At 46.5% G+C, this 25,991-nt stretch overlaps 1 protein-coding gene across 1 annotated transcript; it reads right to left on the minus strand.

The window, feature by feature from the left end:
* Window positions 1–477: 477 nt before the first annotated feature.
* LOC130292025 (olfactory receptor 10C1-like) lies at window positions 478–1,428 on the minus strand. Its single transcript, XM_056541457.1, has one exon. It carries the CDS (start codon window positions 1,414–1,416, stop codon window positions 478–480), a length of 939 nt encoding a protein of 312 aa, XP_056397432.1. The 5' UTR covers window positions 1,417–1,428.
* Between the last annotated feature and the right edge of the window lie 24,563 nt (window positions 1,429–25,991).

Consider the following 25,991-nt stretch of genomic DNA (forward strand, 5'->3'; position numbering starts at 1 on the left):
ATCAAAACAAACATGGTACCAATAAAAACTGCAGACCACAGCGTAAAATATGAGCCCTCATACCACCCTGGTAATTTACTGCACAGAAACGGAAGCCCCCAAAATTTACAAAATGTTGTCTTTTCTTCAATTATGTCAAGTATTTTTTTTCAGTTTCGCCGTAGATTTTTGGGTAAAATGACTGATGTCATTACAAAGTAGAATTGGTGGTGCAAAAAATAAGCGATCATATGGATTTTTAGATGCCAAATATAGGCTTGTAGCTGCAGACTGGACTTGAGGCCTCCTATGACTCTGGACACACACACTAGGCACGACTGCACTGGACCTCAGCAGAAGAGCAGAGCTCAAAGAGAAAAAAGCTCCACCCAGGGCTTATATGGGGGAGACTAGCAGGAAGCCCCTAGGATAGGGGTTAAGATGTTTAGGGGCAGAGTATCACTTCAATGATAAATCTGGGCCATCGTGTTGATCATATCAAGCGCCACATTTCTGTAATACCTTGTCCAAGGCTTTATTAACATCCTTGTTCCTCAGACAATATATGATGGGGTTCATGAGTGGAGTCACCACACTGTAGAAGATAGACACCACCTTGTCAAAAGTGAACCGGATGGTGGAGGAGGGACGTATGTACATGAAGATAATAGTCCCATGAAATATGGACACTACTGTAAGGTGGGACGCACAAGTGCTGAAAGCCTTCTTCTGTCCTTCAACAGAAGGAATTTTTAGAACAGAGTGGATTATATAGACATAAGACACTAAGGTGAGAAAAAAGGAACCTAATATTATAGTCCAAGATGCGGCAGTAAAGGCTAATTCGCCTTTGGACGTGTCCTCGCAGGAGAGCTTCAGGAGAGGAGCATAGTCACAGAAGAAGTGGTCGATTTGGTTGGGATAACAAAACTTCAAGGAAGCAATCCAGAGAGCAGGAGAAGCAGCCGCCATTAACCCGCTTGTCCAGGCGGCAATTGTCAAGCCAAGGCTCGTCCTTTTGGCCATCATGGTAGCATAATGCAATGGCCGACAAATGGCTACATAGCGGTCATATCCCATCACAACAAGGAAACAGTTCTCAGTGGCTCCAAATGCAAAGAAACAATAAAACTGGACCATACAAGCCGAATGTGAAATCTCCTTGTTCCTGGTCAGGAGACCATCGAGCATCTTGGGCGCAGTTGATGTTACATAGGCAATCTCCGCCACTGAGAAGTTGGCCAAAAACACGTACATCGGCTTGTGAAGATGCTTATCTATAGCTACAAGTCCTATAATAAGGAAATGGGCTCCGATAGTGAAGACATACATAACAAGGAACAGGCAGAATATGAAGAGTTCAGTCTCCCGAACGGTGCTCTCAAAACCCACGATGATGAAGATGGTGGCTACGGTTCGGTTCTCTTTGTATCCCATGATCCCTAAAATAAGAAAAAAGATTTTACCAATTCTGGTCCTTAATTATATCTGTTATAGACATGTGACAGCTATTTCCGTGTTCACCATAAGCATGCATTCTTGACAGATGGGGGAATGTTAGAAGCTGCTGTGGTGGCCCAGTACGGGAGGTGTTACCCTGTGCTAATGCTGTCCTGTCAGGCAGCCTCATTCAGTGTCCCCAGGGATCCCTGCACTTGTTTCCCCATTGTAAATATGTTTTACCATGAAAAGTGTTATAAATGTAATGTTGGTTTAAGAGTTATACCACGTCATATGTCATGTGATTGTTACCCAGGAGGTACCAGTGACCAGGTGATCCCAAGAATGACCTATGGGCTCCCTGCTAGTCTCCCCCATAGATGCCACGCCATCCTGGACTCCTGCACACACTGACCACCAATCCACCTAATTGCAGGTACCCAGCATCCATATGGCCCTATAAAGCATCCTAAAGATGCCATATGATACGGCCCCAAGTGGTATGTAGGACCATCATCCTGTGGGTGTATATTCTGTGCCCCCCCCCCCCTCACACATAAGGTTTATTGCATCAACCTAATAATCTAAATGAGTATCTGTATCCGTGTTTCTACCGCTTTGTACCTATACCCTCATCATAACAACTTGAGGACGGTATTTATCAAAATACAAGAGGGAACATAAACCTTGGACCATTACCTACATAACCCCATCTGGGTCTTTCTACCTAAGCACACCAGAATACTTATCTATACCTCTATGTGTCGTATCACGATCATACTACTATTCAGTGAGGGAGGCTACGGGAGGAAATATACTCCTACCCTCTACACACTTGTCCCTGAAGAGTTGGGCCGCTTGAAAATGCGCCTCAACGAAACGCGTTGGATTTATGTGGCTTAAACTGTACAATATTTTATGCAATCTTTGTATCCTATAATTGATGTGCCTACAATTTGTATACTCACCGAATAATTAGGTTGAGGTTCTTACAAACCAGCTGAGTTTTCGCTGGTAACGTGCTATACTCACTGCACCCGACGCCTCCATTCCCTCCAGAACCAGGGAGAGATAGGAGATTCCTGTTGCAGGTTGGCATTCTCTAGGAAGGCTTCCCTGCAGTAACAGGTAGGGGGTCCTATGCAACCAAGCAGGGCTAGTATAGCCTCTACTCCAGCAATATATCCAATACTAGGATAAGCTGGGTTGCTATCTATATACTGTTTTGTATATCTTTTTGTTTTTGTGTGCCTATATTTTAATTGTACACCAATAAAAGTATGTTTTATGATCTTAGTGTTTTTCCTATTACATGTTAAAACTACACATAGGTCTACACGCATCATTTGCTCCTTCCTATTTTATAGTCTCCCCCATATAACCCCTGGGTGGAGCTTCTCTCTCTTCTGCTGGGGTCCAGTGCAGTCGCCTAGTTTGTGTGTCCAGAGTGTTGGAGACCTCAAAGTCCAGTCCTGCAGCCACCATCAAGTCAAGTAAGATAAAGTCACAGCTTTATGAGTCAAGTCAAGTCAGTCCTTGTCACCTGTCAAGTCAGCGTGGTCTACATTCAATTGTCCAGTCCTACTACAAGTCCCAGAAAGCCGTTAAGGTCTCTGCTTCACTGGTCACCTCCTTGGGCCCTGGCTGAACTGTATAGACTTTACCATCTGTCTACCCTCAGTAAAGCTACCGTTGTCCGTAACTTGGCGTCAGAGTTATTATTGCCCCCGTGCCTAGCCCAGGATCCAGTGGTATACCTTTGGGTGGTTTTAGGCTAAACCACGCCCTGGCATCACTAATACAAGGGGTAAATGCCATCTGCCCCTAGGGTAATAACATCTGCCCTCATCACACCCCGATACCACACTGTTCTGGCAATTGCTTATCCCACAAAGGAAGAATCTGGCATACTGAAACCCAAACTAACATAGGTGGATGGCAGGACCAAAGCAGCTTCTCAAACTTTGGGTCAAGTTTTACAATTCACTAGAGTAAAGTATTGTGAGATAAAAGGTTACAAAAAAAATGTACAATAATTTTTTATTCTGTTTCGGCAACAAATCCTCTACAATCATAATAAATACCGACCTAAGTGATCGCTCTACATACTGCTGTATTAAACAACACCAGGATTTATAGACAGTCAATAACTATCTCCCCTCTAGAGGGTTAAACTCTAGAGATCTAAGAATGTCATTAAATTCCCACATGGATACAGCAAAAACAGAAATAGAAGAAAAACAATTGTAATAAGGATATTGACAGTTCATGTATTCATATGGATTCGATTTTCATCTGTTTTAACCCAAGTGTTCCCTTACGCTCCTCATCCAGTCAACTTCAAGGGGTATTTCACCCACAGACATCTTATCCCCTATCCAAAGGATAAGATGTCTGATCGCTGAGGTCCTGCCGCTGGGACCCCCGTGATCTCCGCACTGCACACGTCCCGCGCCCTTCATTCTAAACAGTATGTTTAGAATGCTGGGTTTGGGCGGCTGGAACGTGACGTCATGCCAGCCCTCTTGTGATGTCAAGTCACACACCCTCCATTCATGAGACAAGACAGCCGTGACTATTTACGGTATGTTTTGCTTGGACTCACCAACTCAGTCCTCATGGTCCACCAATATTCCAGATTTTTTTTGGTTACTTTATTAAAGTGGAACAGGGACAATTTTTAATCCTGGACTGTTAAATAAGGATTGGGTTGGGGACCTTTGCACTAGAGTACCTCTCTGTCTTGGCCCATAGATGGGTGGTATATCCTAAGAGGGTATATAGAGAAAAGTTGTCTTAGTGAGATAACCCCTTTTAAAGCCAGTTAAACAATAACATTTTCGTGGAAATTTATCACGTGTAGGTTTGTTGTCTGGTGTACAAAAGTTAAATAAGGAGGATTAAGGGGATATACCAAACCCTTTCATGGACTGACACATTTACTATATGGTTCTACAGAAAATATGAGCAAGATTATTGTTTCAGCAGCAGAATCTGTACTGTGAACCAAACCGAACTGCCAAGCTTCTTTATATTGATAAGAACTGATCATCATTCTAGGTTACCTCACTAATTTGGGAGAAGAAGGATGAGAGCCATGGGCTGAGATGGATCCTGCTAAGCATTAAGTTGGTAAACATTACAACTGAGGCCAATGCCAGTAAGAATTTGGGAAAACCTGGTGACCACCCCATGGACCCTGACATAAGTGGCTTCTATCTAGTCATGCAATAGTGAAAGATAACCAAAAACTAGATAAACCAAAATTAACAGAAAAAAGGACAACTAATAATGGGCACCTGTATATATAAGAAGGACATGGCTGAACTGGAGAGGGTGACCAAGATAATTAATGGTATGGGAGGATTACAGGACCAAGATAGGTGATCACTTGGGGTTATTTAGTTTGGAACAGAGAGGTCTGGGGGGGGGGAGGGGGGACAGAGAGGTCTGGGGGGGTAGAGGGGTCTGGGGGTAAAAAAAATATGAAGGAGGATGACTGAGGTTTGGGAGGGAGAGATGGGAACAGAGGGGTCTGGGGGATTAAGGGGTAAAGGAGGATGACTGACGGGTCTGGTGGCTAGGGGGCTGAGGGGTCTGGGGTGGTACAAACATTGGAAGAAGGATGACTGAGTATCTGAGGGGAGAAGGGGGCAGAGGGGTCTGGGGGAGGAGAAGGGGGCAGAGGGATCCGGGGAGGAGAAGGGGGCAGAGGGGTCTGGGGGGGTAAGAAAGTATGAAGGAGGATGACTAAGGCTCGGGAGAGGGGAGAAGGGAACAGAGGGGTCGGGGGTGACGAAAGTGTAAAGGAGGATGACTGAGGGGTCTGGGCGGGCAGAGGAGTGTGGGTGGTTAAGGGATCTAAAGGAGTAGGGGAAAGATGCGTCTGGAAGAGGACTAAGGTATCTGGGGGGGCTTAAGGCCCATCCGCATTGGGGACATTGCACCGGCAGAAACCCGCTTGCAGCAGAGTGCAATTGTTTTCAATGGGATTTAGCTGCACACTGTAGAATCGCCTCAGCAGAATTTCGCTGTTGGAATTGTGGTGACGAGGTGGTGCTGGTGATAGTGTAGGGTCTATTGGTGTTAACCCTTAATTGTCATGACGCCAGGGTTCGGTTTCCTCAATGTAATAATCCTACCACCAACCATCCCACAAACGTCAGGGAGATATAAAGGAATGTCTACAGAAGATTTTATGAAGTAAACTTGAAGTAACATTACTGTACATTTTATGCAACGGCATGGAACATAATAGTCTTTGAGAGAGAGAACCGTGATACAGGTTCCTCACAGGTTTGCTGGGATTCCGGGTTCAATGAGTTTTGTTTCCTAGCCACTGTGCTACTATTTTTAGGAGATTTGAGCTTCAGTAGTTTGAGCTTTGAGTAACTCACGTTTAGTGGCTGCGGATTCTTAGGCTTTTGGCGTAGCTTAAATTGATGATGCTGATGATATGATGAGATGTGCTTGGCTTTATAATCCGGAACTAAGAGAGAGAATTTAGTGGCAGCAGCCCCTTATATATTAAGGGGGTGGGACAAAACTCATTGGTCAGCATAACCTGTCAGTCCTGACCCAGTGAATTCTGGGTATCACATGACCCAAAGGTCCTTAAACCATAATACAATGTAATTAAAGGCACGTGACCTCTAAGGTCCTATACAGAGGTATTCCTATATAATATATCAAATATATATATATTTACACATTAAGTACAATCTATATGAGGCAAATAGAGCCCTATTGTCATGGAGGGGCTCTGGCTGAGGTGACTTTAGATAAAGGGACAGGACCAAGTCCTGTACCAGGACACCATAGAATGGACGTTCACCCAAAGCATGAACAGACTGCCGGACTGCATTTCCATCTATAGAGATTACGCACGTCCACATGTCCACAGTCTAGAGGAGCCCTGAGGATGAGGGGAAGAATGAGTCTGGGGAGGACAGTACAGGGGTGAGATACTGCTAAACAACATCTAGTAGTATTATTTTTTGGGGTCATGATGTATGGCAGTATTATAAAGATTACTGTCATCATGTAGAGGATGAGGATCTGCTGACAAAGGAACCAGGATAACCGGGCCTCAGACTCTGCAGAGGATGATGTAGCTGGAAGAAGAGCCGCCATTTTGACCAAATGAAGAAGAAAAGAAAAAGGAAAGACAACAAAGAAGACGTCTCCTGTGATTATACCATTGTGTATTGTGCCTGACAGGCGAACTGTACCTGTGGCTCTCCAGCTGTTACAAAACTACAACTCCCATCATGCCTGAAGCTTTGCAGTCATGATGGAAGTTGTAGCTTTGCAATAGCTGGAAAGACACTTAAAACAAGATGATTTTAGACTATGCAGCCCAGTTTATTTAAATCAAAACCGAATGACCAGGGAGTCAGGAGTTTGTCTGGCGCAGAGAGGAACCATCAGGCAGCCAAGTAAAATCAATGGATTTATTAGATGCAACGCGTTTCGCTGCGCATGCGCAGCTTCATCAGGCATGACAAGGGAAGGCTGGTAACAGATATATATACCTCCAGGAATTAACCATTAGAGTGCTATATATATCTGTTACCAGCCTTCCCTTGTCATGCCTGATGAAGCTGCGCATGCGCAGCGAAACGCGTTGCATCTAATAAATCCATTGATTTTACTTGGCTGCCTGATGGTTCCTCTCTGCGCCAGACAAACTCCTGACTCCCTGGTCATTCGGTTTTGATTTTACTCTTACCCAGGAGGGCTGCAGTGGACCTTCTTCCATATCTCTTCTGCTCTTAACCTTGTTGTGTGTGGGCGCACAACCAACTTTGGTAAGCGGCTTGGGAATCACCGTCCCCTACCCCCACCTGCAAGATCTACTGATCCCGCACATGAGGCGCCTTCCTTCCTTTCTCCAGTTTATTTAAATGGGAACCCCACCCAAAAAAAATGGACTGCATAGTCCTATTTTTGGCCCCAGTCGGGCCCTGGCCGCTACTCTCAGTCAGTGAGTTTGTGCTTCCAGGTCGCAGGCCGCAGCGCCACCCACCGCCGGACCAGTACCAGAACCGGATTATGTGAGGGAAGTGGGGATTTATTATAGGATCTCAGGAGGGAAAGAAATGATACATGTGAGGGGAGGATAATAATGATCATTATAATCCTCCCCTCCCCCTCACATGTATAATCTGATAATCCCCTCACATACAATCTGATTAAGAGATTATACATGTGAGGGGATTATCAATGTGAGGAGGGGATTATCAGATTATACATGTGACGGAGAGATGATATATATGTGAGGGGAGGATTTTAATAATCCCCTCCCTTGTATAATCCCCTCACATGTGTAAAACCCTCCACACATTTAAAATCCCCTCCTCACATGTATAATACCCTCGCATATAATCTGATTATGAGATTATACATGTGAGGGGATTATCAGATTATACATTAAAGGGGATTATATATGTGAGGGAGAGATGATACATTCAGTATATGTGAGAGGAAGATTATAATAATCCCCTCACATGTGTAAAACCCTCCTCACATTTATAATCCCATCCTCACATGTATAATCCCCGCACATGTGTGGTGGCCCAGTACGGGAGGTGTTACCCCGTACCCTCTCTGTCCTGTCAGGCAGCCTCCCTTCAGTGTCCCCTGGGCCCCTTGTACTTGTTTCCCCCCTGTATATATGCTTTGCTATGTATTATAAGATATAATGTGTTGTTGCTTTAAGAAATGTACCATGTGATTGTAAGGCTGGGTTCACACCACGTTTTGTTAAATACGGTTCCCGTATACGGCTGGGAGGAGGGGGCGGGGCTTAATCCGGGCGGCGCCCGCACTCAGCCGTATTCGGCAACCGTATTTAATGCATGTCTATGAGCCGACCGGAGTGAACCGCAGACCACGTTTTTGCCTGCGGTCGGGAAACCGGATACGGCCGAAAACGAAGCCGACCAGAGGTTGCGGTTCACTCCGGTCGGCTCATAGAAATGCATTAAGTCCCACCCCCCCTCCTCCCAGCCGTATACGGGAACCGTATTTAACAAAACGTGGTGTGAACCCAGCCTTACCCAGGAGGTACCAGTGACCAGGTGATCCCAGGGGTGACCTATGGGCTCCCTGCTAGTCTTCCCTGTAAAAGCCCTGGGTGGAGCTTCTCTCTCTTGGAGCTTCTCTCTCTTGGAGCTTCTCTCTCTTGTTGCTGAGGTCCAGTGCAGTGAAGTCGTGTTGTAGTGTGAGTGTCCAGAGTCATTGGAGGCCTCAAGTCCAGTCTGCAGCCACAGAAAATTGCAAGTAATCTACAGTGATAGAATTGTCAGTCATCAGACCTTGTCAGCAACTGTCAAGTCAGCGTGGTCTGCATTAAATTGTCCAGTCCTACTACAAGTCCCAGCAAGCCCTTAACTCTGGTCACTGGTCACCTCCATGGGCCCTGGCTGAACTGTATAGACTTTACCATCTGTCTACCCTCAGTAAAGCTACCGTTATCTGTAAGTTGGCGTCGGAGTCATTATTGCCCCCGTGCCTAGCCCAGGATCTAGCGGTATACCTTCGGGTGGTATCAATGATAAACCACGCCCTGGCGTCACGAATACACGGGGTTAATTCCATCTGCCCCTAGGGTAACAACATCTTCCATCATCACACCCCATTACCACAGGATATGGGTGTGCGCCTTATGCGACAAGTCCTCCCCCAGTCTGAACTGTGTCCAGTGCCATTGCGAATAAAGCTTGCCCCCAGAAAGTGTACGGAACTTTGTCAGTGGAAAGTGTTTTACCCAAGGCGTTTGTGAAATAGAGGGGGAGGTGAAGAAAAGACTGTTATTTGCCATTGTGGATTGTACCTGAAAGGTACCTGAAAGGGCTAACATGGTCCGATGTTTCCCTTGCGCACAAGCAGTCGCAGCTCTGCCCTGTCAGTCCACAGCGGTGATGCCTCTTCAGCACAGCGAGGAGGAAACAAAGAGCTTCCCTATGTTGCACAGGGGAAGACTTTGCCGACCGTACCAAAAGAGGAAGTTCCCTGGAGCGCAGCCATATTGGAGGTTCCTGCTGCTGTGTCTGGCTCTGCTGTTATCTGTCAAGCACCCACTGCAGCGCAGACTCTGCAAACACCAACAATTGTCAGTATTTAGTCAGTACCTGTTAGCATTAACCCATTAGTACCTGCAAGTCTGGTCGCAAGACTTTACAACAGGATGCCTGCACAACAGGGGGGAGGGGTGCATTACAGTACCCCCATGAGCCAAGTCCAAGCCACAGCAGCACTTCAGCAATCATCTTAAAGGAGAAAGCACCTTATTTCCCTTAAAGCGACAGCGCACTCAAAATTCAACAGAATGTCAGAACCCAGCTCTCCAGATCAACCAGGCGACAGTGCCCCTCCATCTCCAGCAGCTAGGTCATCACCTGCCTCAGCAGCCAGGATCTTGCCAGCCCTGCCTGCAGTCAGCATCAACAGTCCTGGTGTTCCAGCGTCTGCACCTGCATTCATGGGGAACCCTGTCCTCCCTACCTACAATGGAGACCCATTCACCTTGAGGGATTTTGAAGAGAGGATCCAGAGTTTGTCTTTTACTCTTTCCCTCCTAACCAACAAGTGCAATTGCTCACAGGGCAACTCCAGGGACCAGCGCTAGAGGAAGTCCGCACCTGGCCAGCCTCCGAGAAAGCGACTGTAGAGCAGATCTTTGAAGGACTGTACCAGGTATTTGAGTGACACTCTCCGTCAGAGGTACGTCATAAAAGGCGACAGAAGCCAGGTGAAATCTTGAGAGCGTATGCCGTAGCCCTACAGTATGCCCTAGAGACTGTCCAAAAATTAGATGATATACTCCCGAGCAGGGCAACAATGTGTTAATGGACAAATTTATTGATGGGCTCATAATAAATGGGACATAGCCAAGTTGAGAATGTTAGTGGTCCAAAACCCCAACATGTCATTCCCTGCTTTCAAGAGAGTGGCTAGATTGACTATCCAAGTGAGTCCGGGACTGAGTTAGAGGAAGTCTGTCCACCTGTCCAAGAGCCACTAGGGTTGGTAGCCAGACCTATACCACCACCATCACCAGCCACCGCCCCAGTGTCACCTGCTTTGCCAGTCACTGCAGCCTCAGATTTAAGAGTGTTAGGCAGGACATTGAACAACTGACTCGGCTGTGAAGGAGCTTGCCACCCGGGCCGCTCCACCTGACTGTGAATCGCCCCTACCTAGAAAACCTGTCCCTGTTCCTGCTCCCCGCAATTTAAAATACCGCAATCCTCCACCCAATAGACCCTCGGGGACTCAAAGACCCTTTTGCACTACTGCAATAAGTCAGGACATTGCAAAATGTAGTGCTGGGATTTAAACGGATTTCCCCTGAGGTCTTGGACCGGCCCTCAGGAAAACAGTCATCAGGTCCAGTCCTCGCATGACCTAAGTCAGGACTCTCACTTCATGTCGCCTCCTTCCCCTATGTAAAAGTTATTGTAGAAGGTGTACATTTGGAGGCATTGATAGATACAGGGTCACAAGTGTCTACTATACCTAAAAATGTTTTCTATCAGCATTGGGATGCTAGTTTATTGTGTGAGCCGGATGATGTTAACTTCCGAGTAGCTGCGGGTAATGGGCAACCAGTCCCCAGACATGGATACTGGGGGCCAACTATTCAGTTGGGAGAGCATGTACTTATCGGGCAGGGAGTGATTGTAACTAATGTGACAGATAAGGGGTCTGCTGAGTTTATATTGAAGATGAACATTATAAAGAATTGTTTCACTGAAGTGTTAGATGCTTTGCAAGCCTCTCTTCCTCATATGTCCCCTTCAGGCCAGCGGGCTGCGCAGCACCACTTGAAAGTTCTACAGGTGGAGCAGAAGTTTGCCATTAAGCAAGGTGAAATCTGATGAGTGTGAGTACAAGACATCAGGTCGGTGACCTTACAACCCAACACGGAGACCATCATCTGGTGTCGTGCACGTCCCGGAGTCAAGAATCGGGACTATAAAGCTTTGCTGGAACCTATGCAATTGGAAGATCATCCTCTTTATTTATTTTTATTTTATTTATGGACAATTTTCTTTATTGAGAAAATAAAAGCACATAACAACAATGTAAGTTATACTAAACACATATCTGGTAGCAAGGGTGTTCAAGCAAAGTCGGAAACTGACTCACATACAGCGTAGCAATAGTCGGAAGGCATATAGTACAGTACAGTTATGATATAACATGACAATTTCTATCCCCAATCCTTCTATGAAATGTGGCAAATTAGTTATCCATCAAGGGTTCTCAGAGTGGCTGGTTCAATGAGCTTGAGTCTAGCAGAAATAGAGGCTGACATCCCCCACCCACCATTTACATGTCTAAATGATATGGAAAACGAAACAACCGAGACATTTCTAAAATGTCGAACGTCTAAATCCATCTTGAAAGACTACAACATCGGACTATATTGACAAACAGGGGGATACAAACTATGTGGAAGATCATCCTCTTGTCCGAGCTGTGAGAAGCTGTCACTGACACCAATGGGAGAGTCCCGATGCGGTTAGTAAACCTGTCTGATTCTGCTACTGTCTTGCCCAAATACACTCCTGTAGACCAGCTGTACCTCCTAGAGTCGAAAGACATTGTGACAGAACGTCTGGTGGCCCGACAGCGTGCAGCTCAAGTGGTCGAAGGATCCGGTGTGAGCCCTCCAGAGCCCTGGTGGGTGCAAATCAAGGTTGGAGACAACTCTACCCCCCAAAGGACCAAGTCAATGGAATCATCAATTTTGCCAAGAGGAACCATGAGGCTTTCAGCAAGCATCCTACAGACTTCAGGCCAACTTCAATGATTAAGCACCGAATCCTCACAGGATTCACAGCCCACCTATCAAGGAAAGACACCGTCCGGTCACCAGGCATGTATCAGACTGTCAAGAAGATGCTGGCCAACATGAAAGAGGCAGACGTAATCCAGTAAAGTCAGAGTCCCAGGGCATCGCCACTTGTCCTAGTCAAGAAAAAGGACGGAACCATCCGCTTCTGTGTTGACTACAGGAAATTGAACAATGTCCCACACAAGGACGCTTATCCATTGCCAAGGATTGAGGAGTAACTCACCGCCCTCGGGTCGGCTGCTTGCTTCTCCACCCTGGACTTAACCAGTGGATATTGGCAAGTGCCCATGGCTGTGGAGGATCGGGAGAAGACCGCCTTCGTGACACCCAGGGGACTGTTTGAGTCTAAAAGTATGCCGTTTGGGCTGTGCAATGCCCCTGCTACATTCCAGCATCTGATGGAAAGGTGCCTTGGCCATCTGAATTTTCAAAATGTCCTATTGTACCTGGACAATGTCAATGTGTATTCCAAGTCCTACCAGGAACACCTTAGCCACCTTTCAGACGTCTTCCAAGTCCTGATCAAGCACAGGCTGAAGATCAAACCATCAAAGTGTCACTTGCTCAAACCTCAGGTCCACGACTTGGGTCATGTTGTCAGCGCAGGGGGAGTCCAGCCTAATCCTGAAAAGGTGGAAGTTGTCAAGAGCTGGCCAACCCCGCGCACGGTGAAAGATGTCAGGAGCTTCCTAGGGTTTGCCTGCTACTACCACTGCTTCATTCCCCACTTGGCCCAGATTGCAGAACCCCTCACAGCTCTCTTACGGGGTACTGTAAAGGAGAACTACAATGGAAGACTACCTGTTGAATGGGCCGAAGAGCAAGAGACGGTGTTCCGAGCTCTCAAACGTCTGCGGACTGAACCACCCATCTTGGCATATCCAGACTACAGTCAGCCGTTCCGGTTGTATACTGATGAAAGTTTTGAAGGTCTGGGAGCTGTCCTGTCCCAATTCCAGGAAGGGCAAGATTTCATATGCCAGTCGTAACCTGCAAGAGAAGAACGCTGCAAATTACAGCTCATTCAAGTTGGAACTCCTCGCTCTGGTGTGGGCTGTGACCGAAAAGTTCAAAGACTATTTGGCTGCCACGCCATTTACTGTCTACATGGATATTAACCCATTGGCCCACCTGAACGCCGCCAAGTTGGGTGCCATCGAACAACATTGGGCTTCAAGATTAACCAATTACAGTTTCATCATCAAGTACAGAAGCGGCAAGTCAAATGTCAATGCCGACGTACTGTCTAGGATGAACCACGGCAAAGAACCCCCTGTTGAAGATGTGTGGGAAGACGGGAAGATGCCCCCATTCTACCAACGGTTTGTGAACAAGAATGTTGTGACCACCCTCATGGACGGTGAACCCTGGTCTGAAAAGTTTAAAGAAGACCTATACACCTGGAAGACTCTTCAGGACGAAAGTCTGTTGTACTACCTTCTGGCAAAAAGGTACCAACCCGTCTAAGCCGGGCCCAGTGTGACTACCAGCTGAAATGTCTGTGGAAGTGACTGTTCATGCACAAAGGACTGTTGTACCAAAATTCTTTGGATCCAGTCTCTGGTGATCCACTTCATCAGGTTCTGGTTCCCCATAGAGATGCGGCGATGGTCCTCAACGCATACCATGATCAATTGAGACATTTTGGAGTCCACAACACCGAAGCTACTGTCAGGTAAAGATTCTATTGGATCGGAATGCGGAGCGACATTGAGAAATGGTGCAGTGAATGTGCTGTCTGTAATGTCACCAAGAAAGTGCGTAAGGACGCTAGAGCACCCCTCCATTCCATCCAGAGTGAAAGGCCTAACCAGTTGGTCGTGCTAGACCATGTCAAGTTGTCTCCAACCCGGTCAGGGTACACTCATGCTCTCACCATAGTGGATCACCACTCTAAATGGGTTATCGTTGTGCCCGTTAAAGATCTCACAGCCAAGATAGCGGCCCAGATGTTCTTGTAACAGAGCTGGAAGTGGATCATCTAACCTGTGTGGCTGATGAATCAGAACGTATCGGGGAGCGGAGTCTAAGGTGCCACTGGAATTCACCAGAGCCAGCTGCAAGGCAGGATGGGCTTGCTGCGGCAGGCGACACCCAGGTCGCTACCCCCCCCCCCCCCACACGGCTCAACCACACAGGTAGCTCGGCAAGGCGAAATACCGAAGAACAAGGCAGAAGCGTAGTCAACGTAGCAGAAGGTCGAGGCATGCGGCAAAGGTGCGGAGTCTAATAACGTAGCGGAACGTCTGGATACACGGGTAAGGCAAACAGGCTATAGGGAATGCTTAATCTAAGGCTAGGGGCACTGAAGATCCAGCAGGGAAGTGTGGGAGGTGCAGGGACTTTATAAGGTAGTGTCAAGTGCAAACAGTAATTATGGGCATACTGGCCCTTCAAATTTCAGAGCTCCGGGGCGTACGCCCTAGGAGAAGGGGACGCGCGTGCCAGAGCCGAGACACAGGAGAGGAGACGGCAGCAGTACAGGGTGAGTGACGGGCCGGGATTCGCATGTGGGCTCGTCCCGCAATGCAAATCCAGTCCCCACCGCCAGCCGGGGACAGATGAACAATGCTCTCGTGGCCGATGGAAGTGTCCGGAGCGCAAGGCATAACAGTTCTACTCCAATTGGGTGCAAACCCTTGGGTGTCCAGAGTCTGTCCTAACGAACCATGGAATGGCCTTCGAGGCCCAACTCTTCAAAGAGCTTTGTCAATTCCATGCCTGCAAGAAACTCTGGACTACCGCTTACCACCCCCAGGGGAATGGGCTCTGTGAGAGCAGCAATCAAGTCTTTATCCACATGTTGCAGCAGCTTCTGTGTCAAGACACAATAGTGGCCCCGACTGCTGCCTGAACTATTGGAGATCTATAATAACACAGTCTACTGTTCTACAGGGTACACCCCTTTCTACTTGATGATGGGGCAACATTGGTGTCACGGCGCCGGCTGGCAGGAGGTGGATCCTCTGTGCCAGAGAGGGATTGGCGTAGACCGTGCTAGTGGACCGGTTCTAAGTCACTACTGGTTTTCACCAGAGCCCGCCGCAAAGCGGGATGGTCTTGCTGTGGCGGTAGTGACCAGGTCGTATCCACTAGCAACGGCTCAACCTCTCTGACTGCTGAAGATAGGCGCGGTACAAGGGAGTAGGCAGAAGCAAGGTCGGACGTAGCAGAAGGTCGGGGCAGGCAGCAAGGATCGTAGTCAGGGGCAACGGCAGGAGGTCTGGAACACAGGCTAGGAACACACAAGGAAACGCTTTCACTGGCACAATGGCAACAAGATCCGGCAAGGGAGTGCAGGGGAAGTGAGGTATACATAGGGAGTGCACAGGTGAACACACTGATTAGAACCACTTGCGCCAATCAGCGGCGCAGTGGCCCTTTAAATCGCAGAGACCCGGCGCGCGCGCGCCCTAGGGAGCGGGGCCGCGCGCGTCGGGACAGGACCGACGGAGAGCGAGTCAGGTACGGGAGCCGGGGTGCGCATCGCGAGCGGGCGCCACCCGCATCGCGAATCGCATCCCGGCTGGAGGCGGTATCGCAGCGCACCGGGTCAGTGGATCTGACCGGAGCGCTGCAGTAGCGAGAGTGGGGACCCGGAGCGCTCGGCGTAACAATTGGCAGCTTCCTAAGGACCAAATATTTGGGCTCCAATCCCCATTTAAAAATTCTCCGCAATTCTCCGCAAGCCTCCTCAGAGGATAAAGAAATTGTCAGCAAGAAGATGGGTGAGGTCCAATAGAGACAACAGGAGGACGATAACCGTCATGTTTCTGCCAAACCACTTGAATTGGGCGATGAAGTCTGGTTGCAGAAGTTTCCACAGACCCACAAGTTATACTCTATCTGGGAGACAGAACCGTACACGGTGACGGCCGTACCCTATCCGGAATCGGATGTATACGAAATACAAAAAGCTTGGGCACGAGCCGCAAGTTGTTCACCGAAACCAAATCAAGTTGTGTCTAAAAGAAGATCTGCCAGTGCTCCCATCACCACCTCCTCCAGCTGTCAGACCTGATAGAGAGTACGTTCCAGGCAAGGGAATCCAACCATTCATGGATTTCCCCATGTTTTCTCCAACCCAGCCTGCGGTCTTCTGTGTCTCACCAGCACCAGGGCAGGTTCAACCTACTCTAGTCTCTGCACCAGTCCCAGTCTTGTCACCATTGGCTTCGGCCCATACACCGGTCTCTAGAGTACCAACTCTGTCTCCAGCCTCTCCAGTGCGGACACCCGCTCTTGAGTTCGTCGAGGAGGAATTAGCTGCAGCTTCAGAGGTTCCAAGAGCTCCAGAAGACGCAAGAGTTCCAGATTCCCCCGAAGTGGTGTTGCATAGGTCCCAACAGTCGACACAAGGACAAATTCCCGCAAGGTACAAAGAGTAGGTCACAATATAATGTGTAAAGTTGTACCACACATCGTTTGTCTATACATAATCAAAATAGTCTACACACATGTAAATATCTAAGTTAGGACTGAAACATCATTCGTAGTGCAAGTCCACAAGTCTTCAATGTGTGCATATATATGTCTAATGTTTTCTCTCCTGTCCATGTGTATGGGGTACTCTACTGGACAGAGGGTTCCCCTGAGATATAGGTAAAAGCACCTATAGAGACAGAGTATAATATGCAAAGGTAACAGAATAACAATGTTGTATAGAATAACAATGTATGTTGAGTTCTGGGGAGAAATGTTGAGAACCGAAGGGCCCCAGCAGCCAGGGCATTGGGCAGATAGCCTCCGGCAGCCCAATCCGCAACTTATGTGTATTGGTGTCTTAAATGTGCTACTAGAGCAGTTACAAGGTCCGTTACCCCCACATGTTTATTGCCCTAATATATAGGAGCCTGTAAGGACATTTACAAGCGCTACAAGGACTCGCCCTGTTTTGCTTTTCATAACCAGACCTGTGAAGGACATTTTGCATAATGCCCCAGGAACTGTCACTAGGTCCCCAGTGGCCACTTCGGTCATCCGCCCTCCAGGACTGGGCGTCGAGGATGACTGTATTTAAGAGGGGGAGTTTGTGGTAGCCCAGTACGGGAGGTGTTACCCTGTACCCTTGCTGCCCTGTCCGGCAGCCTCCCTTCAGTGTCCCCTGGGCCCCTTGTGAAAATATGAAATAACAGTGCCGTACTTTCACATTCCTGGGAGCCAAACGACCCCGCTCCCCAGCCGCCAGCCCACTTCTGCCACCCACCCGATAGCTGTTGCAGCTACAACTCCCAGCATGCCCTTATTATGGGGGTGGAGGCAGGAACTTCAGCTGTACGGAGCCCCAAAATTCCTGATGGCAGGCCTGGTCCCAGCGTTCGAGCTCCCGGCGATTAGACACTTATGCCCTATCCTGCAGATAGGGGGTAAGTTGTCAAAGGCTGCAGTACTCCTTTAATTTTGGGTGGTGTCAGAACTGGGGCAGACAGGTAAACAATGCTATACAGTAGACTCCTGCAATAGCCACAGGGACTACTTCTATGTACCAGACGGGCAACAGAAGCTTCTGTATTGCTCCACCATTGTTATATGATGATGAGAATTGTCACAAATGTAACCTCACTGTACAGAAAACAAACATTATCAAGGCAAACGGTTAACATGTATTACTATATCTCACACTGTCTGTAATGATTTCCACTAGGAACACATTAACTTTGCCCCTGTATCCCCCAGGGAATTGTCGTGCACTTTCAATATCATTTAGGATTGTGATTTTGCAGCAATAATTGTTTCCCAATTAACACGTCCCGCAGAGAGTTAATTAACGAGCTGTTTATCGAGCCGATACTTCTATGGTGACGCCGCTTTTTCCTCTATTTAGTGAAATGTTGCTAATTATTACAACACGAAGCAGAATCTTTAAGGTTTTCAGCTCTTAATCACTTTATGTTGTAATTCAAATCCACAGAGTCCAACATAAAACAAAATAGAAAATCACGTAATATGAATGAAGTGTGAAAGTAGAACTAAAATATCATACATTTACCTAGGGCTCTGTTCACACTGCTATCAAAGATCTAATAGAATTACTGAGGGGTGAGAACTCATGTAGGGATCTAGTCTGGGATCGAAATTAATTTAGTGATCTGGTCTGGGTTTAAAGTTTATTTCGAGATCTGGTTTTGGGATCTTATATATTTAAGGAGGTCTGGTCTTGGCTCTGAATTCATTTAGGAGGCCTGGTCTAAGATCTGGAACAGTGTTGGGGTTTGGTTTGGGGTCTGAATTAAGGGGTCTGGTCTGGGGTTTGCAATTTGTGGGCCCAATTAAAGGTCTGAAGCTACGTAGGTGTCCGAATTTATTGAGGGGTTTGCTGTCTGAATTTTCTCAGGGTTTCAGTCTGGGGTATCAATTTATTTAGGGTTCTGGTTTGTGAAGTCATTTAAGGGAGCTGATCTAGATCAATTTAGGGGTTTTGTCTGAGGTTTGTTCTAATATAGGGGTCTGTTCTGGGGTGTGAATGTATTTAGGAGTCTGGTTAGGGACCCAAATTGAAGGGGTATTCCACCTGAAAAATATTTTCTTTGAAATCAACTGGTGCCAGAAAGTTAAACAGATTTGTAAATTACTTCTATTTAAATCAGCTGCTGTATATGTGGTGTCCCGGTACCGGATTGCATCCGTTACCTTGTGGTGAGGTCCCCAAAGTCAGAGTCCCTAGGTACCGAAGGGGTCCTCATCTATAGTTAGCCCCTAGTCACCCCTTTAGTAGTTAAAATTATTCAAATTCTAAGTGTAAATATGTATATAATGTATACTTACCTTGTGTTAGTGTCGCAGGACCTGCGGGTCACGTGATGCGTTCCAGAACTCTATGGTTTTCTAGTTAAGGACCTTTGGAGGTAGTCAGGTGATCACCCACCATGCATTGTAACGGTGAGTGACAGCTGACATTGGACCAATCCAAAACGGCCCTGCCCATATAAGGGAGCGGCGGCCATTAATCTCTCTCTTGTTCCTGCGCTGCTGATGAGGACGGATCTGCGCAGCTGTCATCAGCAGTGACTAGGCCCAAGCCCTGCGGCCGCGGCCATCTCTCAAAAACTGTGAGTTACTTCAATCCCTGTTAATTCCGCAAGATCACCGGACCTAAATACTCCCCTAAATCCGGACGGATCTCTGCAAGAAACTCTAATTCTAATAATTTCTGAATAACTCAATGGTCCTCAGCATCTGTCAATCACTGCCGTGCTGAATAGAGACTTTGTTAACCCCTTAAGGACCGGGGGTTTTTCCGTTTTTGCATTTTCGTTTTTTGCTCCTTGCCTTTAAAAAATCATAACTCTTTCAATTTTGCACCTCAAAATCCATATGATTGCTTATTTTTTGCGCCACCAATTCTACTTTGTAATGACATCAATCATTTTGCCCAAAAATCTACGGTGAAACGGGAAAAAAATCATTGTGCGACAAAATTAAAAAAAAAAACCTGTTTTGTAACTTTTGGGGGCTTCCGTTTCTTCGTAGTACATTTTTCGGTAAAAATGACACCTGATATTTATTCTGTAGGTCAATACAATTAAAATGATCCCCTACTTATATAGGTTTGATTTTGTCGGACTTCTGGAAAAAATCATAACTACATGCAGGAAAATTAATACGTTTAAAATTGTCATCTTCTGACCCCTATAACTTTTTTATTTTTCCGTATATGGGGCGGTATGAGGGCTCATTTTTTGCACCGTGATCTGAAGTTTTTAACGGTACCATTTTTGCATTGATAGGACTTATTGATCGTTAAATGATATAAAAAGTGACCAAAAATGCACTATTTTGGACTTTGGAATTTTTTTGCGTGCACGCCATTGACCGAGCGGTTTAATTAATGATATATTTTTATAATTCGGACATTTCCACATGCGGTGATACCATATATGTTTATTTTTATTTACACTGTGTTTTTTTTTATTGGAAAAGGGGGGTGATTCAAACTTTTAATAGGGGAGGAGTTAAATGATCTATCTTCACTTTTTTTTTCACTTTTTTTTTGCAGTGTTATAGGTCCCATAGGGACCTATAACACTGCACACACTGATCATTGTTATCCCATAGGGACCTATAACACTGCACACACTGATCATTGTTATCCCATAGGGACCTATAACACTGCACACACTGATCCTTGTTATCCCATAGGGACCTATAACACTGCACACACTGATCCTTGTTATCCCATAGGGACCTATAACACTGCACACACTGATCATTGTTATCCCATAGGGACCTATAACACTGCACACACTGATCTTCTATGTTGATCACTGGTTTCTCATAAGAAACCAGTGATCAACGATTCTGCCGCATGACTGCTCACGCCTGGATCTCAGGCACTGAGCAGTCATTCGGCGATCGGACAGCGAGGAGGCAGGAAGGGGCCCTCCCGCTGTCCTGTCAGCTGTTCGGGATGCCGCGATTAGCCGCGGCTATCCCGAACAGCCCGACTGAGCTAGCCGGCCACTTTCACTTTTAGCCGGCTAAAGGGTTAATAGCGGCGCCGCGCTCTATTAGAGGCGGGTCCCGGCTTCACTATGACGCCGGGCCCGCCGTGATATAACGCGGGGTTACTGTGTAACCCCGCGTTAAATCAGGAGAGCAGGACCAAGGACGTACCGGTACGTCCTTGGTCCTTAAGGGGTTAATAAGACTGTTGCTGTTATTGGATGTACCGCAAATACCTCAGTAAAGTTTCACGCAAGTTCAAGTTCATCTTTGCTGTGCACATTCAGTCATTTATGCACACACCTATCGTTTCTGGGAAGGGTGGCGATAGGCCGAAGATTTACCTCAGCGTATTAACTCTCACCCTGGCGTCACGAGTGACAAGGGTTAAATTAACCCCTCATATACCAACACAGCAACACCCCACCTACACAACACACCAAGGCAGTTACCACAAATACTACACAAGAAGTTCTTTTCTTTTTGAATTTCCTTTCTGTCTGACCACAGTGCTCTCTGCTGACACCTCTGTCCATATCAGGAACTGTCCAGAGCAGGATAGGTTTTCTATGGGGATTTGCTCCTACTCTGCACAGTTCCTAAAATAAACAGAGGTGTCAGCAGAGAGCACTGTGGTCAGGCAGAAAGAAAATTAAAAAAAAATAAGATTTTTAAATAGAAGTAATTTACAAATGTGTTTAACTTTTTGGCATCAGTTGATTTAAAAAAAATTATAATAATGTTTTCCAGTGGAGTACCCCTTTAATTTAGGAATCTGGTACAGTGTCTGAATTTATTTAAGGGGTCTGGTGTGGGGTCAAAATTTACTTAGACGTCTGTGGCCTGCAATTTATGTAGGAGTCTGGTCTAAAGACTGAATTAATTTAAAAGTTTAAATCTGTCTATGGGTCTGATTTAATATCTGAATCTTTTTTAGGGATCTGTTTTGGCATCTGAATTTCATTTAGTGGATGATTTGGGATTTAAATTCATCAATAGGGTCTAGTCCAGGTCTGGATTAATGTAGGGGTCTGGTTTAGGGTTAAAATCTGGGTTGAGGTCTGACTTTAGGGGCCTAGTCTGGTTTAAGGTCTGAATTTATTTAGGGGTCTGGTTTAAGGTCTGAATTTATTTAGGGGCTTGCGGTCTGATTTTTTAGGGTTTTGGTCTGAGGTATGAATTTATTTAGGGGTCTGGCTTGTGAAGTAATTTAAGGGATCTGATCCAGACTGATTTAGGGGATTTGTGTTGGAGCTTTGTATTTATTGAAGGGTCTGTTCTGGGGTGTGAATGCATTAAGGGGTCCGGTTAAGGATCCCAATTTATTAAAGGGGTTATCCAGGAAAAAACTTTTTTTATATATACCCTCTGGCTCCAGAAAGTTGTAAATTACTTCAATTAAAAAATATTAATCCATTTAGTACTTATGAGCTGCTGAAGTTGAGTTGTTCTTTTCTGTTCAGTGCTCTCTGATGACAACTGTCTCAGGAACTGTCCAGAGTAGAAGCAAATCCCCATAGCAAACCTCTTCTACACTGTGCAGTTCTCGAGACAAACAGAGATGTCAGCAGAGAGCACTGTTGCCAGACAGAAAAGAACAACTCAACTTCAGCAGCTGATAGTTATTGGAAGGATTAAGATTTTTTAATAGAAGTAATTTACAAATCTGTTTAACTTTCTGGAGCCAGTGGAGATCATATATATATATATATATATATATATATATATATATATATATATATATGAATACAGTATATATATACATATATATATATATATATATATATATATATATATATATATATAATTTTTCCAAAATACCCCTTCAAGAGTCTGGTTAAGTTTCTGAATTTTTTTAGGAGTCTGGTGTGGGGCCTGAATTTACTTAAGGTTCTGGGCCTGCAATTTGTTAAGGAGCCTGGGTTTAGTGTCTAATTCCATTTGAAAGTTTGAAATTGTTTGAGTCTGATTTAATGTCTGAATTTTTTTATTTAGAGATCTGGCTTGGGTCTGAATTTCATTTAGTAGATGGTTTGGGATCTCAGTTAATCAAAAAGGTCAAGTCTAGGTCTGGCTTATTGTCAAGGTCTGGTTTGGTGTCTAAATTGATTCTGAATCTGGACTGAGGTTTGAATTTAGGGGTCTAGTCTGGGGTCTACAATTTATTTAGGCATCTGGCTTAAGGTCTTAATTTATTTACAGATCCGGTTTGGGGTCTGAATTTATTTATGGGCCTGGTTTGAGATCTGAAGCTACTTAAGGAGTCTGCAGACTGAATTTATTAGTGGTTTGATCTGGGGTTTTAGAGGTTAGGGGGTCTAGTCTGACTTCTGAATTCATATTAAAGGAAAACTGTCAGCTTGCCCCCCCTCACTAACCAACGGTACAGGCTGATCCGTGCAGGGGACGCTGATCAGTTTGATGCTTACTGGATCCGCCCGGCCGTTGGTCCGTTTTTCTTTATATGCTAATGAAGTGCTAACTGGCAGAGGCGGGGTAACTGGCACTCTGATGTCACCGCCGCCGGCCGCAGCGCCGCCCAGCTCATCAATATTCCTCCCCTCCCTCCGCCTCTCCCTCTTGAGAGGGAGAGGCGGAGGGAGGGGAGGAATATTGATGAGCTGGGCGGCGCTGCAGCCAGAGGCGGTGACGTCAGAGTGCCAGTTAACGCTGCCTGTGCCAGTTAGCACTTCATTAGCATATACGGAAAAACGAAGATATCAGCAGAACGGCCGTGTGGATCCGGGCACAGTAAGCATCAAACTGATCAGGGTCCCCCGCACTATCAGCCAGTACTGCTGGTTAGTGCGGGGGGAGAAAGCAGACAGTTTTCCTTTAAGGCCTCTAGTCTGGATTAATTTAGGTTTGCTCTGAGGTTTAATTTAGGGGTCTGTTCTGGGTGCAGAAGTACTTAAGGGGTCTGACTATGTTTAGGGGTTAAAACTGTACTCCAGTTTCATCCATTATGCTTGGGCTGCTATCAATAAAATAATAAACTTTAACTTACCTTCCGCTGCTCTGCCGATGCCGCTGGGATCGCTCTCCCATCCTCCAGCCCTGGTCTTTTGCCTGGGTTTGAAGCCCGACACATCACACTGGACTCAGCTAATCGCCAGCCACAGTGATGTCTTGATTCAGCCGGTGATAGGCTGAGCCCCAGTGTGATGTAATGGACCCGGGCACCAGGAAGAAGGCCAGGCCTGCGCTCAATACATGACACTGCCGTTTAGCCTATCACTGGCCGAGACAGAACATTGCTGCGGCCAAGGATTAGAGTGCAGTGTGACGTGTTGGGCCCCAAAAGCCGAAAGAAGACCAAGGCCAGAGGACGGGGAGAGTGGTGGAATGTAAGTTGAAATTTATTATTTTAATGTTGGAACCTTGGGCATATTGGATGACTAAAAAGTTTGACCGGTGTATCATTTTTTGAGGGGTTTGGGATGGGGCATCACTTTATATAGGGGTCTGGTCTGGGTTGTGAACTAATTTAAGGGATCTGATCTGTGGTTTGAATTACCGTATTTTTCGCCGTATAAGATGCACTTTTTCTTCCCCAAAACTGGGGGGGGGGGAAGTTGGTGCGTCTTATACGGCAAATAGACATTAATACCGTGTCCTATCGTGGCGGTCCCTGCGGCCGTCAACGGCCAGGACCCGCGGCCAATACAGGACATCACCGATCGCGGTGATGCCCTGTATTAACCCTTCAGACGTGGCGATAAAAGCTGACCGCCGTGTCTGAAGCGAAAGTGACGCTAACCCGGCTGCTCAGTCGGGCTGTTCGGGACCGCCACGGCGTCCCGAACAGCTTACAGGACACTGGGAGGGACCTTACCTGCCTCCTCGGTGTCTGCTCTGTGCCGGGATCCCCTGCATGGCCAGCGCTCTCCTTAGTCGTCATCACGTCATCGCGCACGCCGTCCCGTCATCCAATAGGAGCGGCGTGCGTAGCGATGTGATGGCGGCGATGGAGAGTGAGGATACCGGGCAGCAGAGATGTTCCGGAGCGAAGGGAACACCACGGGGACGCGGCGACAGCGATGGAGGGCGACATCCAGGCCAGTGGTGATGGGTCCGGAGCGGCAGGGACACGTGAGTATAACCTCCTATACCAGTGGTCTTCAACCTGCGGACCTCCAGATGTTGCAAAACTACAACTCCTGGCATGCCCGGACAGCCAACGGCTGTCCGGGCATGCTGGGAGTTGTAGTTTTGCAACATCTGGAGGTCCGCAGGTTGAAGATCACTGTCCTATACTTTACATTGTATTTGGTCCAGAATCTTTTTTTTCTAGATTTTCATCCTTTAAAATTGGTTGCGTCTTATACGCCGGAGCGTCTTATATGGCGAAAAATACGGTAATTAAGGAGTCTGTTCTGAGGTGTGAATCTATCTAAAGTCTAAATTTATTTGGAAGGCTACATTCTAAAATAATTTAGGGGTATGAATTTACTTAGGGGTCTTGATGTATTTAGAGGTCTGAATTGTTAAGTGGCATGGGGTCTGCAATTTATTTGGGGCCTATTGTGGAGGTCTAAATTAATTTAGAAGTTTAAATTAATTTATGGGTCTGCTTATAGTCTGGGGCCTAAATTTAATTTGGCGGTAAGTTAGGGGTCCAAGTTTATTTAGAGGGGGAGCACAGTTAATTAACAGGGTCTTGTCTGATTTTTTTAAGAGTTTTGTATGGGGAGTTAATTAATATAGGAGTCTGGGGTCTGAAATTGAGAAGTTTGGTTTGAAACTAATTTTGGGATCTTGATAAGGGTCTGAATCAATTTAGGGGCCTGGTCAGGTGTTTAAATTCAAGTGGTCTAATTTATAGATGTCATCTGGATTTAATGTAGGAGTCTTGTCTGTGGTCTTATATAATTTGTGGGGAAATGTAGTGAAATATCTGTTTAAGTCTCCAAGCAACTTCGTAGCCCAAGACTTAAAAAAAAAAAAAAAAAAAAGATATGGCTTTGCCAGTAGTCCCACAGGCTTTTGTGGTAATGGCGGGGTGTATGATGCATGGCAGATGTTATTACCCCCTGGGCAGATGGTATTAACCCCTTGTGTTCCTGACGCTGGGTGTGGTTTAGCCTTAACCACCCGAAGGTATCCCGCTAGATCCTGGGCTAGACACGGGGGCAATGAAGTCACCGACGCCAAGTTACGGAACAACGGTAGCTTTATTGAGGGTAGACAGTTGTTACAGTCTATGCAGTACAGCCAGGGCCCAAGGAGGTGACCAGTGACACAGAGACCGCACAGGATTGCT

The sequence above is a fragment of the Hyla sarda genome, chromosome 9 (genome assembly GCF_029499605.1).
Source record: "Hyla sarda isolate aHylSar1 chromosome 9, aHylSar1.hap1, whole genome shotgun sequence".
In the NCBI taxonomy this organism is placed as follows: domain Eukaryota; kingdom Metazoa; phylum Chordata; class Amphibia; order Anura; family Hylidae; genus Hyla; species Hyla sarda.

Coding starts and splice junctions, on each gene's coding strand:
- LOC130292025 (XM_056541457.1), bottom strand. CDS start 1,416: ATGGGATACAAAGAGAACCGAACCGTAGCCACCATCTTCATCATCGTG.